Source organism: Ascaphus truei, chromosome 4 (assembly GCF_040206685.1).
Source record: "Ascaphus truei isolate aAscTru1 chromosome 4, aAscTru1.hap1, whole genome shotgun sequence".
Taxonomy (NCBI): domain Eukaryota; kingdom Metazoa; phylum Chordata; class Amphibia; order Anura; family Ascaphidae; genus Ascaphus; species Ascaphus truei.
Genome location: NC_134486.1, coordinates 105,991,518 through 106,008,353, shown reverse-complemented (window position 1 = coordinate 106,008,353; position 16,836 = coordinate 105,991,518). Strand labels below are relative to the sequence as shown.

Here is a 16,836-nt window from a genome sequence, read left to right as displayed (position 1 = left end):
GAACACCTCCCCTCTAATGTATTACATTTCGGGAATGAGGGTACCTGGACATTGAGGGACTGCGGATCAGGTAAGATCCCTGACGGGATTGCTGCTTTAGATATTGTGACGCGGGGGCGTCCAGGCACTGGTTAAGGGGTTCAGGAAACTAGTCATTCACACCTGGCTTTTATTTCTAGATCCGACATTTACACACACACACACACACATACACACGTAACAAGGACTAATTGTAGTATAATGTAATACAATAAATACATTTATGTCAAAAACAAATGTTGTTCTGACTAGGAATTTATTAAATGTATTTTATTTATATATTTTATTTTAAAGCGGGGTTGGGGGCGGGACTAGGGGTGGGGTTGGGGGCGGGGTTGGGGCGGAACTAGGTGGCGAGTAGATTTATTGGTTGGGCGAGTAGATTTTTGGGTGATTTGTCGAACACTGTATAGATAGATAGATAGATAGATAGATAGATAGATAGATAGATAGATAGATATATTTATTTATATATTCATTTATTTATATATTTATTCATTGTGGGGCTGTTGTGTGTGGATTTTTTTAATTGTGGGTAGCCTGGGTGGGCGAAGTGGGTATTAGCCCCAATGGTAACTTTTTAGGGCTTGAGGGGTGGTAGCGGGAGGGGTTAACTCCTTCATCACCGTAGCGGTATTAACCGCTACGGTCATGAAGGGGTTAAGATCACCCGCAACCCCCCCGCAAGCCCTAAACAGCCACCAAGGGCCAAATACCCCCTTCACCCACCCCCGCTACCCACAATAAACCTGGCATGGCTGGTTAACCCCTTCATTGCCTTAGCGGTTAGCAGCTAAGGTAATGAAGTGGGCTTTAAATGCATTTTTCCTGCCTCGGATGCATGCCGGAGGGCTCCGGTGCTGCTATTATTGGGTATCAGCTCCGGAGACCCCCGGCATCAATCCCAAGCAGGAAAAAGGCCTGATTTTTTCTAAGTGTCGACCTTGCCGATGCTTCTCCCTCAGCAACTTGCCAACTTTAGCTGGCGGGCTAGATTGGCGTTAAATTCTCAATTCTAGAGGTCTGATCAGCAGCGAAAAGCTGATCAGGGCTACTAGAATTCAGCCGATTTCAAAAAGTGGCGAAAAGTGGTGAAAAGTGGCTTATCGGCACCCGCATGGCGAAAAGTTTTTTGGGAAAAAAAATTGCCGATTTTGGGCACTTTTCGGCGCTTACTGAATCGGAAAGGGAATTTTGGCGAGAAAATTGCGAAAAAAGCCTTTTCGGCGCTTACTGCATAGAGCCCCTAGTTATTCCCTTTGCACCTATTTCCCCCTGCTTTTTGTTTGTCCCCTAGCTACCATAGCTTTTTTGTGTAGCTCTGCACATTTTGCGGCTTCCGTTTTTCAGGTTTTATATATTTCCATACATCCTGACTCTCACTCTCACTCTCACACTCACTCTCCCACTCACACTCTCTCTCTCCCATCCCTCTATCCCGCAACCTCACCTCCCTTTCTCTCCTGCACCCCCACCTCTCTCTCCCACACCCCACCTTACTAGGGCAGTTGTGTGTTGTTTAACTTTTTTTAAAGTTTGGAAAACCCGCCAAAATTTGGATGAAACCTTTGGAGCCAAAAGTTTTATTTTTATATCATCCTAGGAGAGCCACTGGTGGCAACTGAGTGAGTCAGCTCAGCATACACCCATCCAGTCAGGATGTATACATAATCTGTCATTCAATCTACTTTCTCCTCAAAAGCAAGGGCCATGAAGAACAGCATAAATGTGATGATGGGAAATAGAATGTTCATTAATTTTAATGAGTGCAAGGCTTGCCGCACTGCTGCTAGGCAGATTGCTTCTATGTAACCTCAAAAATAAAAATAAAATAAAAAAGGGGCCCTGTGGCAGAACGGCCTGTAGCCGAGGTCAGGGAACAGTCCACACGTATAGTTTCAGGATAAATAAAAATGTTCAGTGGCTTTATTTCTCCACAGTAACATAACATGCAGGTACACTGTCCCTTTAACAAAATAAATCCTGCTCCACTTTGGGAGAAAAACTGACTAATAACACAGCAGACCTATCTAGCAGGCTGGCTGGCTAAACCAGAACCAAACCATAAGGGTACTTTAAGCAGTCAGTAAACAAATGAATAATCCTTACTTTAGTTGAAGTAGTCTTTGGTGAAATCCCTCTGGCTAAGGGCTCACGCAGCAGTGTGCTTCTCTCTCTCTCTCTCTCTCTGGCAGCTACTGCCAGTCACATGATCCTTTATCTACCTTGCTGGCTCTCAGGTGTCAGCTAAAGAGTTCTGATTTCCTAACTTCCACCTGAGTTAACCCTTATGAGTGCTGGATGAAGCACTCAGACATATGTCTCCCAGGCGTAACTGATAGGAGTTGACTTCACTCTGTCACATACCTCCCCTGTTTGTGTGTGGCTAGTGTCCCACACGGCTGAAGCCCGACCCTCCACTCCTTCCCTTGACAAAAAATCAGCATTTCCATGGTCCTTTCCAGGTCTATGCTGAATATCAAAAGAGAAGGATTGGAAGGCAATATAGCACCTGGTCAACCTTGGATTTGTGTCCTTCATGGTGTTTAACCACTTGAAGGGCGCATGGTCAGTGACCAGGGTGAAGTGTACTCCGGCGACATAATGTCTTAAGGCCTCAATTGCCCATTTTACAGCGAGGCACTCCTTCGCAATAACGGAATACCTCACTTCCCTTGGGAACAGCTTCCGGCTGATGAACAGTATGGGGTGTTCAACACCATCAAATTGCTGAGACAGCACTGCTCCCAGTCCTACCTCTGAGGCATCCATCTGGAGGATGAAGGGCTCTTTAAAATCTGGGCTCCGAAGAGCGGGGCCCTCTGACAGGCACTTTTTTAGCATGTCAAAGGCGTCTTGGCACTCCCAAGACCATTTAACTTGGGTCGGGGCACTTTTTTTTGTCAGATCTGTTAGGGGTGCAGATATTTCTGAAAAATTGGGGATAAACCGCCGGTAATACCCTGCTAACCCCAAAAGGGAGCGGACCTGTGTCTTTGTCTGTGGGGTGGGGACTTCCTTTATGGCGGCCACCTTGCTAGCTAGTGGCCTTACTATCCCTCCCCCAACGGCATAGCCCAAATACTTTGTAGTGGATTTACCCAGGGCACATTTTTTTGGATTTGCAGTGAGCCCTGCTTCTCTTAAGGACGTTAGGACTGCCCTTTACCTTTTTATATGAGACTGCCAGTGTCTGCTATAGATGAAAATGTCATCCAAGTAGGCCGCGGCATATGCCCTATGGGGTCGTAGTACCTTGTCCATTAACCTTTGGAACGTGGCTGGAGCCCCATGTAACCCAAATGGCATAGTGACGAATTGGTATAAACCGAGAGGGGTGGCGAAGGCAGTTTTGCATTTGGATTCTTCCGCTAGAGGTATCTGCCAATATCCTTTCGTGAGATCTAGGGTGGAGATATACTCTGCTTTACCAAGCGAATCAAGCAATTCATCCACCCTAGGCATTGGATATGCATCAAATCTGGATACAGCATTTACCTTTCGCAGATCCACGCAAAACCTCACCTTCCCATCTGGTTTAGGGACCAACACGATAGGGCTACACCATTCGCTGTGGGACTCCTCGATCACACCCAATTCCAACATGTCTATTATCTCCCTCTCTACCAGATCTTTTCGGCCCTCTGGCAATCTATAGGGATGGGACCATACTTTTATGCCAGGTTCTGTCTCAATCCTATGGGACACTAAATCAGTCTGCCCTGGCAGCTCAGAAAAAACATCTGGGAACTGGTCACATACAGTACATCAAGTAGGTCTGACCTTTGTTCCGTTGTTAACTGCTCTCCCATGGGAACCTGATGGTCAGTGTACATACTACCCTTTGGAAGCTTTGGACCCAAATCCGTCTCTCCTTCCCGAGGGTGAATGAACAGCGATCTCATCGTTTTCCAGGGTTTCAGGAGGTTCACGTGGTAGATTTGTTTACCCTTCCAGGACCCTGGTTGAGAGATCTCATAGTTCACCTCCCCGGTGCGGCGGAGAACTTGGAAAGGACCCTGCCACTTCGCAAGCAGTTTACTCTCTGATATCGGTAATAGTAGCATCACTTGGTCCCCAGGTTGGAAGACCCTCAAGCGAGCATTTTGGTTGTACTGCCTCTCTTGACGTTCTTGAGCAGATTTGAGGTTTTCCTTCGCAAACCGACCTATCATGTCTAGGCGGTTTCTAAGGTCTATGACATACTGAAGGGTATTCTTGGAGGGGGAGGGCACCTCCTCCCAGGATTCCTTCAGTAGGTCGAGAATACTCCGAGGTTGGCGTCCATATAGGAGCTCAAACGGGGAGAAGCCTGTGGATGATTGGGGAACTTCTCGAACCGCAAACAACAGGAAAGGGAGAAGTTCATCCCAAGCTCGCTTTTCAGTGTCCACAAACTTCCTAAGCATAGTTTTTAAAGTACGGTTAAACGTCTCTACCAATCCATCAGTCTGAGGATGGTAGACCGAGGTCCGGACGGATTTTACCTCCAATAACTTCAGGACATCCTGCATTAACTTTGCCATGAAATTTGTTCCCTGGTCAGTTAACATTACTTGTGGAAGTCCTACCCTAGAAAACAGTTCTAACAGCCTGTGAGCAACCTGTTTAGCAGTGGCTGATCTCAGAGGGAAGGCCTCAGGATACCTGGTGGCATAATCAACAACAACGAGTATAAATTTATGTCCCTTCGCAGAGGGTTCTAAAGGTCCAACCAGATCTACCCCAATTCTCTCGAATAGGACGGCTACCAAGGGCAGAGGAACCAAAGGAGCCGGCTTCTGTCCTTTTTGGCTAGTTAACTGGCATTCAGGACATGTCTCACATAGTTTCATGATGTCACCATGTATGCCTGGCCAGTAAAACCAGGACGAGATGCGGTCCGTGGTCTTATCCCAAATGACCACCCCATGGGAGAGAATGGGCTAGGGTAAACACTGTTTTAATCAACCCTTTAGGGACTAGCATCTGTCGAATGACCTCCACTGTTTGTATAACCTTATTCACACGATATAGTATGTCATTCAACAGTCCAAAATGTGGAAACACTTTTACACCTTGTTCATCTATTATCTTGTTGTTGACCTGTACCACCTTCTCATATTGTCTAGCCAGAGCTGGGTCCTCCCTCTGCCTCTGACGGAAGTCAGGAAGATCCAGGGCTGGCAACACTCCCGTATCTATCTGTTCCCCACCCTGGTCATTCCCGGCCATGACCTGCAGTCCTTTGGGCTGACTAATGTTACCAAAAGTCCCAGTCTTTCTTAACCAGTCCTCTTTTTCCGCACGTCTCTGTTTACGTGTCTTTGGGACATGGTGTCTACGGGGGAAAATCTCTGGGGAACAAGTCTCCGGGCTTCTCCGGTACCAGAGAAGTAGGCTCCGTAGGAGTAGGGGCCAACAATGTTTCGAGGTAGGGCCAGTCTCGGCCAAGTAGAACAGGAGCAGGTAGCCAGGGAGCAACTCACACTAGTAGGCTAGCCTCTTGATCCTGGATACGCAGTGTAACGTTCGCCGTCAGGTATCTCTTTGTATCCCCATGGATACACTCGATATTCCAAGGAGAGTCATAAGATAGTCTATTGCTTGGAATTAGGCCCTCTAGGATCAGGGTTTTTCCAGAGCCCGAGTCCAGCATGGCGTTTACTTTTGTCCCCTCCAGAGATGCTGGGACTAACCACGGATTGTGGTCCCCTCGGAGACAAGCTGTGGCAGTGGTTCTGCCATATGAACAGTCCATTTCCTCATCTCCTGAGTCCGCAAACTCGGTCGTCCGCGGAAGCTCTCGGCGGGGCTCGGTGTTTGGACCTCTCCGCTGTTGGATGGGGTCCTCCCTTCTGGTTGGTGGGGTTATCCTCTCCACCGGGTGGGTGACAGGAGTCCAGGTTCTCAGGGAATACTGTGGGTGGAGGCCTCCCTTGAGTGATCCAGTGGCCTCGGACCCAGGATGGGCGTCTCTGCGGGAGTTTGTACCAGGAACCCTCCGAGATGGGAAAGGGTCTTCCGATCGGGTTGACTGGATCTCCCGAGCTGGCGGGTTGTAGACCCCTCGATTGCCTGCTCTCCTGCCTCTAGTATCACCGGAAGCAACTGGTGTTTGCACCGGCCGTTCCCAGCTATCCTGTTGGGTGTCGTCGCCCAGGAAGTTTTCCACCAAGCGGACCGCTGAATCCAGGGAAAATGCAGCGTGTCTTTTTACCCAGGAGCGGGAGGAGGGGGGCAGTATCTGTATGAACTGCTCGAGCACAAACTGTTCAAGGATCTCTGCCTTGTCATGTTTTTCTGGTTGTATCCACCTGGCACATAAGTCTACTAAGCGGTGGGCTACGACCCGGGGTCTGTCTCGGTTTGTATATTTGACTGTCCGGAACCGCTGTCGGTAGGTCTCTGGCGTGAGGCCTAGGCGATCCAGAATAGCAGCCTTTAGTTTCTGATAGTCCATGGCCTCGTCCGCTGGAAGAGCCTGGTAGGCTGCCTGTGCTTCCCCTATGAGGAGTGGAGCCAGAGTCGTTACCCAGCGATCAACTGTCCAGCCGTGGGCCGTGGCTACCCTTTCAAAAGTGAGGAGAAATGCCTCTGGGTCTTCGTTTGGCTTCATTTTAGGCAGCATCACCGGTGGGTTATTTGGAATCCCTGGTCTGCCTGGGGTTGGGCCTTCGACCAGCAGTTGAGTAGCTTTTCCTCTCGCCGGGCCTGTTGCTCATCTTGCTGGGCTTGTCGCTCAGCTTGCTGGGCTTGTCGCTCATCTTGCTGGGCTTGTCGCTCTGCTTGCTTCTCTGCTAGCTGGAGCTGTTGCTCAAGGAACTGAGAAAAAAAATTCTCCATTTTTTTTTGTGTGGCCCTTCAGATACAGGGGCTGTCCGAGATCCCACTTCTGACACCACCTGTGGCAGGACGGCCTGTAGCCGAGGTCAGGGAACAGTCCACACGTATAGTTTCAGGATAAATAAAAACGTTCAGTAGCTTTATTTCTCCACAGTAACATAACATGCGGGTACACTGTCCCTTTCACAAAATAAATCCTGCTCCACTTTGGGAGAAAAACTGACTAATAACACAGCAGACCTATTTAGCAGGCTGGCTGGCTAAACCAGAACCAAACCATAAGGGTACTTTAAGCAGTCAGTAAACAAATGAATAATCCTTACTTTAGTTGAAGTAGTCTTTGGTGAAATCCCTCTGGCTAAGGGCTCACGCAGCAGTGTGCTTCTCTCTCTCTCTCTCTCTCTGGCAGCTACTGCCAGTCACATGATCCTTTATCTACCTTGCTGGCTCTCAGGTGTCAGCTAAAGAGTTCTGATTTCCTAACTTCCACCTGAGTTAACCCTTATGAGTGCTGGATGAAGCACTCAGACATATGTCTCCCAGGCGTAACTGATAGGAATTGACTTCACTCTGTCACAGGCCCATTGTAGCAAGGGATCGGAGGAAGCCACACGCTGGTGAAACGCGTAGGATATATTGGATATAGATTCGGCATGGACTAAGCCCCTGGTTGCCAGTTTGTAACTGTCTTCACTGTGCAGACCTCTCATAAGCTTTTGGAGTCTTGCCTGCTCCCCCCCAACCTCCATCACCCAACAGATGACAACGGAGAAGGATCACCAGAATCCCCAAATTCGGGCTCAACAGCAGCTGCAATTCACACCAGGCAATTACCCTGTTTGTATTCACTTGTATGCTGTTATGCTTTTACTGGTATAAAGGATATTTATGTTCAGTGGTTGACAAATCACCAAAAAATCTACTCGCCACACAAAAAAATCTACTCGCCACCTAGTACCAAACGTGTGCTGCTTGGGCCAATATTTACTCGCCCGGGGGTTAAATCCACTCGCCCGGGGCGAGCAAATGTATAGGTTTGTTGAACACTGTTTATGTTTGCTAAAATGCGCCCCCTTTTTTTTTTTGCGGTTACATTGTTGAAGGATTGGTTAGCCTAATATTGTGACAGCAAAAACCGCAAGCATTTCCAGCTGGACTTTACATCATTAAGACATTTTGTATTATTCCTATATTGTTCAGCACCATTATCTTGGTTCTCTCTCCCAAGGTTCAAGCTGAGCCTTCACACAGCAATCACTTTTTGCTTATCAGTTCTAACATTCTTTCACTCAATTTATCTTGTGGTTCATGTTATTCAGCTTGTGATGCACCTGTGTTAAATCTGCATTTCAAGCTGTCGTTTAAAAAAAAAAAAAAAAAAATTTGAAATTCAATATGTGCATCAATACAATCTGCACACTGACAAGTGATTAGCTAAGTTGCCGATCGATCCGTTCTCATGTGAACGATTGGTGAAGATTCAGCTTGGGGTTCACTAAATGCATCTTGGATCCTATTCTGTTGCACTGACAGCCAAAGTTCTGTGAGAAAGATCATGTGACCAGGCAGGTACTAGATTCAATTGGTTCACAGCTAGAGAGGGCAGGGCTTCTAAGGTGATGCTGTTTTAGAAGGGGAGTGGGATAATTTAAATGTGTATGTACGTGTCTTACCCTACCATTTGTATGGTAATAAGAGTAGGGGATCATCCAATAGCAAGACTCGAGTCCCTTTAAATCTCACCGGTGTGTGGGTCAGGAACCTGATGAAACCCCTCTCCAAATTCTCCGTAATGTAGCTGTTCATGGCTTTAGTCTCTGGAAGAGAAAGTGGATAAGATCGCCCTCTGGGAAGGGCTGCCCCTTGGCAGTAGGTCGATAGGACAGTCAAAAGGTCGGTGCAGGGGGTAGGACCTCAGTAGGACCCCAAATCTTAGGATTCACTCCTTTCTTAGTAAGAGCCATAATGGGTGTACCACCCCCTTGAAAAATTCCTAATGAACCGTTGGTAGTAGGTGGCGAACCCAAGAAATCGTTGTATCGGTTTGAGACCTAACGGTAAGGGCCAGTCGAGCACTGCTGATACTTTCGCACGATCCATCACGAACTCATGGGAAGAGATGAAGTACCCAAGGAAAGAAATCTTCTTCTGTTCGAATTGACACTTCTCGAGGTTGGCGTAGAGGGAGTGGTCCCAAAGTCTTTGTAGAACCACTCTAACCGGCGCCCGATGTTCGTTCAAAGAACTGGAAAAGATAAGGATATCGTCCAGATATACCACGAGAAATTGGTTCAATAGATCCCTGGAAAATCTCATTGTTATATCAGTGTTGATCAAAAGGTTTGATCAGAAAGAAAACCCTTTATACTTAGCACTCAGATGTCACACATATTATAATGGACACAATGGTCCCACAGTAATATACTGCTTGTCTGTCAGGTACTCCCGAAACACCGAGGGTATCAAATAAAATAATAAAATTTTATTAATTCTACATAGAAAGTTAAAAACACAGATACATTGTTAAAAATCCCTATAATTCTGTGGCTGATATGTACAGGTATAGTAAGGTAAGTACTATTGACTATTCAATACACTGACATATCTTGACATCCAAATATCACAGCTGTTGTAAGTTGTGGTTCTTTACTAATGAAAGTATCACCGAGAAGCTTGTAAGACTATTGCTCATTCATAGTTGTAGTCTTGCTTAGAATGTATACCTAGCAGCCAGGTAGTGATAAACAGTGTGGTATTGTAACGGATAAATGCGAGGTGTATTTATTAGTGGTATTCGTCTCTATGTGTCACATGAGACCCAGGGGAAAAATACCTTTGAAACACATTTACAGTTTATCTCCGAAATTGTCTTAATAGAGGTTTTAATAGTCTGAAAATGTCTTCTGAGATAAACGGTAAATGTGTTTCAAAGGTATTTTTCCCCTGGGTCTCATGTGACACATAGAGACGAATACCACGAATAAATACACCTCGCATTTATCCGTTACAATACCACACTGTTTATCACTACCTGGCTGCTAGGTATACATTCTAAGCAAGACTACAACTATGAATGAGCAATAGTCTTTACAAGCTGCTCGGTGATACTTTCATTAGTAAAGAACCACAACTTACAACAGCTGTGATATTTGGATGTCAAGATATGTCAGTGTATTGAATAGTCAATAGTACTTACCTTACTATACCTGTACATATCAGCCACAGAATTATAGGGATTTTTAACAATGTATCTGTGTTTTTAACTTTCTATGTAGAATTAATAATTTTTTTTTTTTTTTTTGATACCCTCGGTGTTTCGGGAGTACCTGACAGACAAGCAGTATATTACTGTGGGACCATTGTGTCCATTATAATATGTGTGACATCTGAGTGCTAAGTATAAAGGGTTTTCTTTCTGATCAAACCTTTTGATCAACACTGATATTACTGTGCCTATACCCTTTTTAGCACCTGTCATTTACTGTACATATAACCACATACATATGGTGATTGCGGTCTCACTCACGTATTTAAAATCTCATTGTTGAAATTTTTAAATACGGCCGTTGTGTTGCATATGCCAAATGGCATGACTAGATATTCATAGTGACCATCACGAGTATTAAAGGCTTTTTTCCACTCATCAACCTCTCTGATCCGGATCAAATTGTAGGCTCCTTGAAGATCCAGTTTGGTGAAGATGGTAGCCTTGTGTAAGTGGTCGAAGAGTTCGGGAATGAGGGGTCATGGATATCGGTTCTTTACAGTGATTTTATTTAGGCCTCTGTAGTTGATACATGACCTGAGAGAACCGTCTTTTTTGGAAACGAAGAAGAAACCCGCTCCAGCAGGAGAACTTGATTTGTGAATAAACCCACGCTGAAGGTTCTCCGAGATTTATTCCAGAATAGCCTTGGTTTCTGGTTACAAAAAAGGATAGGTGCGGCCTCAAGGAGGGATGACCCCTGGGAGTAGATCGATTGCACAATCATAAGGTCAATGTGGCGGCAACTCCTCAGCCTGTTTTTTGTCGAATACATCGGCAAATTTCTGGTAACAAACTGGAAGGCATAATGCGGAAGTCTCAGTAGGTAGTCGAACCTCGGAGATGGTGCGAGACACCTGAAGACACAATTCATGACAATGTTGTCCCCAGGCTGTCACTTGATTGGTCACCCAATTGATCTTGGGGTTGTGGTGCCGCAGACAAGAAGTCATAGAACCACCTTGGTAGAGGGAGAGCGAATGATGTAGAAAGATAGTGACTCTTTGTGAAGTGCCCCAACCGTAACCAGCAAAGGATTAGTCTCGAGAGTGATGGTCCCAGGTATCAGAGGTCTTCCATCAATAGCCACTACTGTAAACGGAATCTCCCTAGTACGGAGAGGAAGGGAGTGACGTTGCGCAAATGCATGGTCAATGAAATTCTCTGTGGCTTCTGAATCCACGAAAGCCTGAGTGAATATTGAGGCTGGCACCCAGGAGAGTGAAACCGGAAGGAGCAGCCCTGAAGGTTGTGATGGAGGAGAAATAGAAGCAATGCCCAGAGAGTATTCATCAATCTTCACTGGGCACTGGCGTTTCCCGATTTAGGACAATTTCAGGCAAGGTAACCTTTGAGCCCACAGTACAGGCACAGCCCCCTGACACGTTTCCTAGTTTTCTCCTGCTCAGGTAACTTGGTATCACCTAATTGCATCAGTTCCTCCACAGAGAGAGGTGTAGAAAGGGGGGTCTGAAAGTGGGGTGCAAGGTGGATTTTAGGGGTCCTTGAGAACCGGTCTCGCTCAGTCTGTCGTTCTCGCATCCGGAGATCCATTCTTATACAGAGAGCAATTAATTCTTCCAGATCTTTGGGGGTGTCCCGGCAAGTTAGTTCATCCTTTAACCCCTCAGAAAGCCCCTGCCAAAATGCTGCCAGCAAAGCTTCATTGTTCCAGCCTATCTCTGCAGCAAGGGTTCGTAATTCAATGGCATACTGGCCCACAGTACAGATTCCTTCTCGGATTCGGAGGAGCGAAGCAGAAGCAGAAGAGACGCGACCAGGAGCGTCAAAAACATTTTTGAATCTTTGGAGTCATTAATCAGTGGAGATTCCTTTTCACAGAGGGGGAAGGCCCAGGCTAAATCCATGTCTGTCAGTAGAGAAATGAGGTAGGCTACCCTGGATCGGAATGCTAAACATGGAGGGCTGGAGTTCCAACTGAATCAAACATTGGTTCAAAAATCCTCTACAAGTCATTGGTTCCCCTCCATAACATGGAGGCATCGGGATCCGTGGCTCTCTGGGCATAGGAGATGACGGAACTGGCACCGGGGAAGCTGCCAGCAATGGCGGTGCAGGGGTAGAACCAACCTGAAATGTATCCAGCCAGATGATAGTGTCCTGAAGTCGAGGGAAATGAATGTCATCTGTTGGTTTGCTGTGCGAGGCATGTCTCATGGTCTCCAAGTAGTTCCCCTTGGAGAGATACAGCTCATGCTACCTCAGCGGGGTCCATGTTTGGTTGAGCAAAATGTGATGGTGCTCGTCTCAAATCAGGAGGCGGACCCGCAGGGCTGAGGTAGGGATACGAATAAACCGACCACAACCCAGGGACAGAGTCCTGTAAGAGAATTCGTAGTCGGTATGGAAGCAGGGGTCAGGGCTGGCGGCAGAGTTGCAAAGTCCATGGGACAGGCAGAGGTCAGGGCTGGTGGCAGAGATGCAAATTTGAGGAGGTAAGCAGAGGTCAGGGCAGGCGGAAGGCAGCGAGGTCGGGGTCACGGTCCGAGGTCAGGAACAGGAATTCAAACCAGGCAAGAGGGTAAGGCGTAACTGTAAATACCAACAGGAGCTGCAAACACACAGAACTGTGCTCAGCGACACCCTATGGTAACTGCAGCCTTATAAAGCAGGCTGCCAGTACCCAAAATGGCCATAGATAGCAGGCAGGGCAGGATGACTGAAAACCCGGACAGCAGTGAAAACCCGGCACGGATCGACAGAATCCTTACATAGAGTAGACTAATTTTTCTCAGCAATTCCGATGAAAAACCGAGCAATTATAAGTGCTCTTTTTTGGGAACATACCGATATATTGAATAAAGATGATATCAATAGCGTAGAATAAGAAGTCTATTCAGGTCAATCTTGAGTAATTACTTATAGATGGATTATTATAACAACTGTGGGTAATTAAACACTATTTCAGCATTATTTCAGCTGCTATACAAGTGCCCTTTTAATACTCATTTTACCACAGTTTAGTAGCTTCCATTAAGGCCAGTCTGGTAAGGCACCTCTTTCCATGAATAGTGGATTATTGAAAGGATTTTAAATGCGTTCTAACTCATTATAAGAATAACTACTAGCTGTCCTCAGCATGCTTTTCTATTTTATATAATAACAAAAGGCTGCGGATGAGCAACATAGAAAAAATGTTGTTCTTGGAAATCCTATGGAATGTATTCTTTATAAGTCTATTCCAAGGACTGGGTAAAGGGTTCCACTTGCTTTGCTTCCTCTTGACATTCTCAGTAGTTTAGAACAGTAGATGCATCATTCACTAATATTCAAATGGTCTTACTAAGCCACTGCTTTGATCAAAATCTGACCTTCTGTATATGCTTTACCTGCTTTTATAGTGAATAGCACTGCTGAAATATTGGCACGAAATCCAAAAGCAGTAATTTTAAAGGCTTGTTGCTTTGATCGCAGATAATATTTCCTGAAGCAACATGCCAAAGGATGGCTTTCCAAACCTGTTACTGCTAAAAGCTCATAAATCAAATGACATTTCTGAAAAAGATCACTTTGGTCACATCAGATTTACATTGTATACAACACCCACAGTCCACAACACTGGAGATTTAAAAGACTAGTATTCCCTACAATCCTGGACTTGAGTACAAACAGATGTACACTCTAGTAATACTCACAATATCTTTAGCCCACAGGTGGTAAGGATCTCGCTGGTCTTTTATCATGGATTGAGTCAATGTCAGAAAACATCTGCTGGTCCCATCACTGATATTTTTCTTGATTCTAAGCTATACATTGATTTATTATTATTATTATTATTATTATGAGAAATGAATACCCATGGAAAATGAAGAATAGAGTTTGCACTCGATTACAGTAGTTGAAACTTTCAAATGGATTATAAAGTGGTGAACCATTGCTGAAGGGGAGCTTCCTAAAGGGGGTTTACATGAAAACTTGTAGCGACAAGGAGAAAAACCGCAGGCGCTCAAAAATACATTCAATCACAGCTTCTTTATTTCATCTTGTTCAGACATGTTTTGGTCTCGGTCGGGGACCGAAACGCGTTGAAACAAGAGTAAATCAAGAAGCTGTCATTAACAGCATATTTGAGTGTCTGCTGTTTTAATCCTTGATACTCATCATTATTAGGCCCCAAGATATTTGTGCAATGAATTTCAGCCATAAATAACCTGGGCTAGGAAGGAAAAACGCATGCTCACATTACCTTGTACTCCATGTTTCAAAGTTTTAGGGGGATATGTATTTAGGTGACATGGTGCAAACAGTTTAATTTGCATAATTTCTCCAGCAACAAATGCTTGAAGCTTTTGTTCCAGCATCTTAAATCTGGTGCTGATCTCTTGAGCAAAAAGTATATTTTTGAAATGGTGAATAAAAGTGAAAAAATGGCTGAAAACACACTCATATTAGTGCCTAGAAAGTAGGCACTGAGATATTGGTGGATATCCTAATTCTGAGAAGGAATCTTCAGTCACAATCATTCACGTGTGATAAGAAACAGAAAAGACTGTCATGGATATTCCTGGTGGTCTTGAACCCTGGGTTTTCTCACTCCCAGCCTGGAGTTCTGATGATCTGCCATTGGAACTGCTGTTTGCCTGCTATTATTCCTGCAGATAACTTGTTTTCCCCTTCCTATTGATCCCTGCCGGATTATTGTGGTTTGTCTCTGTCATCTAGCTTGCTGCCTCATCTTGTTGTTGCTGTCACACCTGACCCCAATTCTGACCCTGACCATCGTTAGCTGCTTGCTGCCTGCCTCGGACCTTCGCTTGTCTCCTGACCATCACTACTTGCTTGCCGCCTGCATCTGACGACTGCCTGTCCACGGACCATTACTATTTGCCTGCCTCTGACTGCCTGTCAACTGATATTCACTTTCTGCCTGCTATCCTGTCCCAGCTACTGGACTCCACTCCAGTATTTGCTTCATGTGACAGAATAATCAGGCCCATCATGGAACCCGCTGGCTCCGCAATTGAAACCATGGGACAAGTTATTTTAGGCGTATAAACTCAAGTCGCTGAGCTTCAAGGCCAAGTCCATGAGTTACAAGGTCAGTTGCATGAACTGCGTGCTAACTCTGTTGCTTCCCCGATTCTGCTAAACCAAGTTGGGCACATACATAGTCGGATTGTTAATGCAAAAACTCAGCTTCAGGACCTATATGCTTCCCAGCTAGTCTTACAGTACCTGCCCAATCAGCGTGCCATCAGCCTCTTCCAGGTAAATTTGTGGGGGACTGGCACCAGTTCAGAGGACTCCTAAATTAGTGTAGACTTAATTTCCAGATGCAGCTTGCCATCTATACTACTGATGCTGCTAAAATAGGACTGATCATCTCCTTATTAAAGGATAAGGCCCTCCCTTGGGTATCCCCTCTTTTGGAGCAAAATAGTAATTTGTTAAGGAACCTGCAAGACTTCCTGGATGCAATGAGCCTTGTTTTTTATGACCCTAATCGCTGTGCTACGGCTGAGGCAATCCTGAAAAACCTCAGTTAGGGGAGTCCTTCAGCTGCTGAGTATGCTGCTTAATTCCAATGATGGGAAGCTGACACAACTTGGAACGAATCAGCACAGATGTTCCATTTTCACGGTAGGCCTGTCCGATCAAATAAAGGCTGAACTTGCTCAGCTCATCGCTCAAACTATACTGTAAGACTTTGTTCACCTCAGTATCCAGATAGACCTAGGGATTTTTGAGAAGAGATTAGAGAGACAAGGTTTCACCGCAGGCAGCCCTAGTTTTAGAACTTCTACTACCATCACCCTCAAGGGGTTTTAAATATGGAAGTTTCCCTAGCGCCATCAATGGAACCAATGCAAGTGAATACCGTTCGAGGACCAATCAGTTCAAAGGAAAGAAGTCAACGTTTCTCCAAAGACTTATGTTTCTACTGTGGCAATTCTGGGCATTCTCTAGACAGGTCCCCTAACATGCCTAGGATGCCCTCATCCACTCAAGGTCCACAAAGATCGAATACCGTGAATGCTGTTCACTCTGACCAGCTACAGCCTCTGTCACAACCTTTATTGTTCACCACTCAAGAGGTTAGTAAAGTACCTATCAGGCATCTCCACATCTTTTTTACTGTTACTCTTAAGAAAGATGCTCGTCACATCTCTACCACTGCTATTACTCACTCAGGTGTGGGGGGAAATTTAATTGACCTCGAATTAGCCAAAGATGACTGGTTTCATTCAGACCTAAAGACTCTTCTGTGAAGATGGAAGTAGTTGATGATTCTCCATTAAGCTCTGGTCCTGTTACCCATGAAACTGTTAATCTAACTCTCATCGTGGAGCCAGGTCAACAAGAGATTTCTTTCAACCTTATTCCTTCACCTCAGTTTACAGTTATTCTGGGTATTCTTTAGCTTGTTAATAACCCTCAAATTAATTGGAAAACCAGAACTGTTAGTTTTCCCTCAAAACATTTGTTACCTGCCTTCAAGCAGCCCAACCTGATAGGATAGCTATGTATGGACGCTCTGCAGAGCTTACAACCTGATTAGTTTCTGAATGGGGAATGAGTGGAAAACCGCCTTCTGAACCCGCTATGGACACTATGAATACTTGGTCATGCCTTTTGGCAGACTTCAGTCAAGGCACTTTTCAGTACTTTATCAATGATTCTCTTTGAGATCTCCAGAACCAGTTTGTTTTTGCTTATCTGGATAATATCCTTATTTTCTTGAATAA

General features: G+C 45.3%; 1 protein-coding gene across 1 annotated transcript in view; it reads right to left on the bottom strand.

The window, feature by feature from the left end:
* Positions 1 to 12,307, bottom strand: part of LOC142492281 (acyl-coenzyme A oxidase-like protein) — a 43,435-nt gene extending 31,128 nt beyond the window's left edge. The window contains exons 1-3 of the mRNA XM_075594952.1: positions 12,221 to 12,307; positions 10,391 to 10,572; positions 8,950 to 9,109 (exon numbers count right to left, since the gene is read on the bottom strand). Coding sequence (XP_075451067.1) covers positions 8,950 to 9,109; positions 10,391 to 10,572; positions 12,221 to 12,307 — 429 coding nt within the window. The remainder of the gene's footprint in view (positions 1 to 8,949; positions 9,110 to 10,390; positions 10,573 to 12,220) is intronic.
* Positions 12,308 to 16,836: the final 4,529 nt, after the last annotated feature.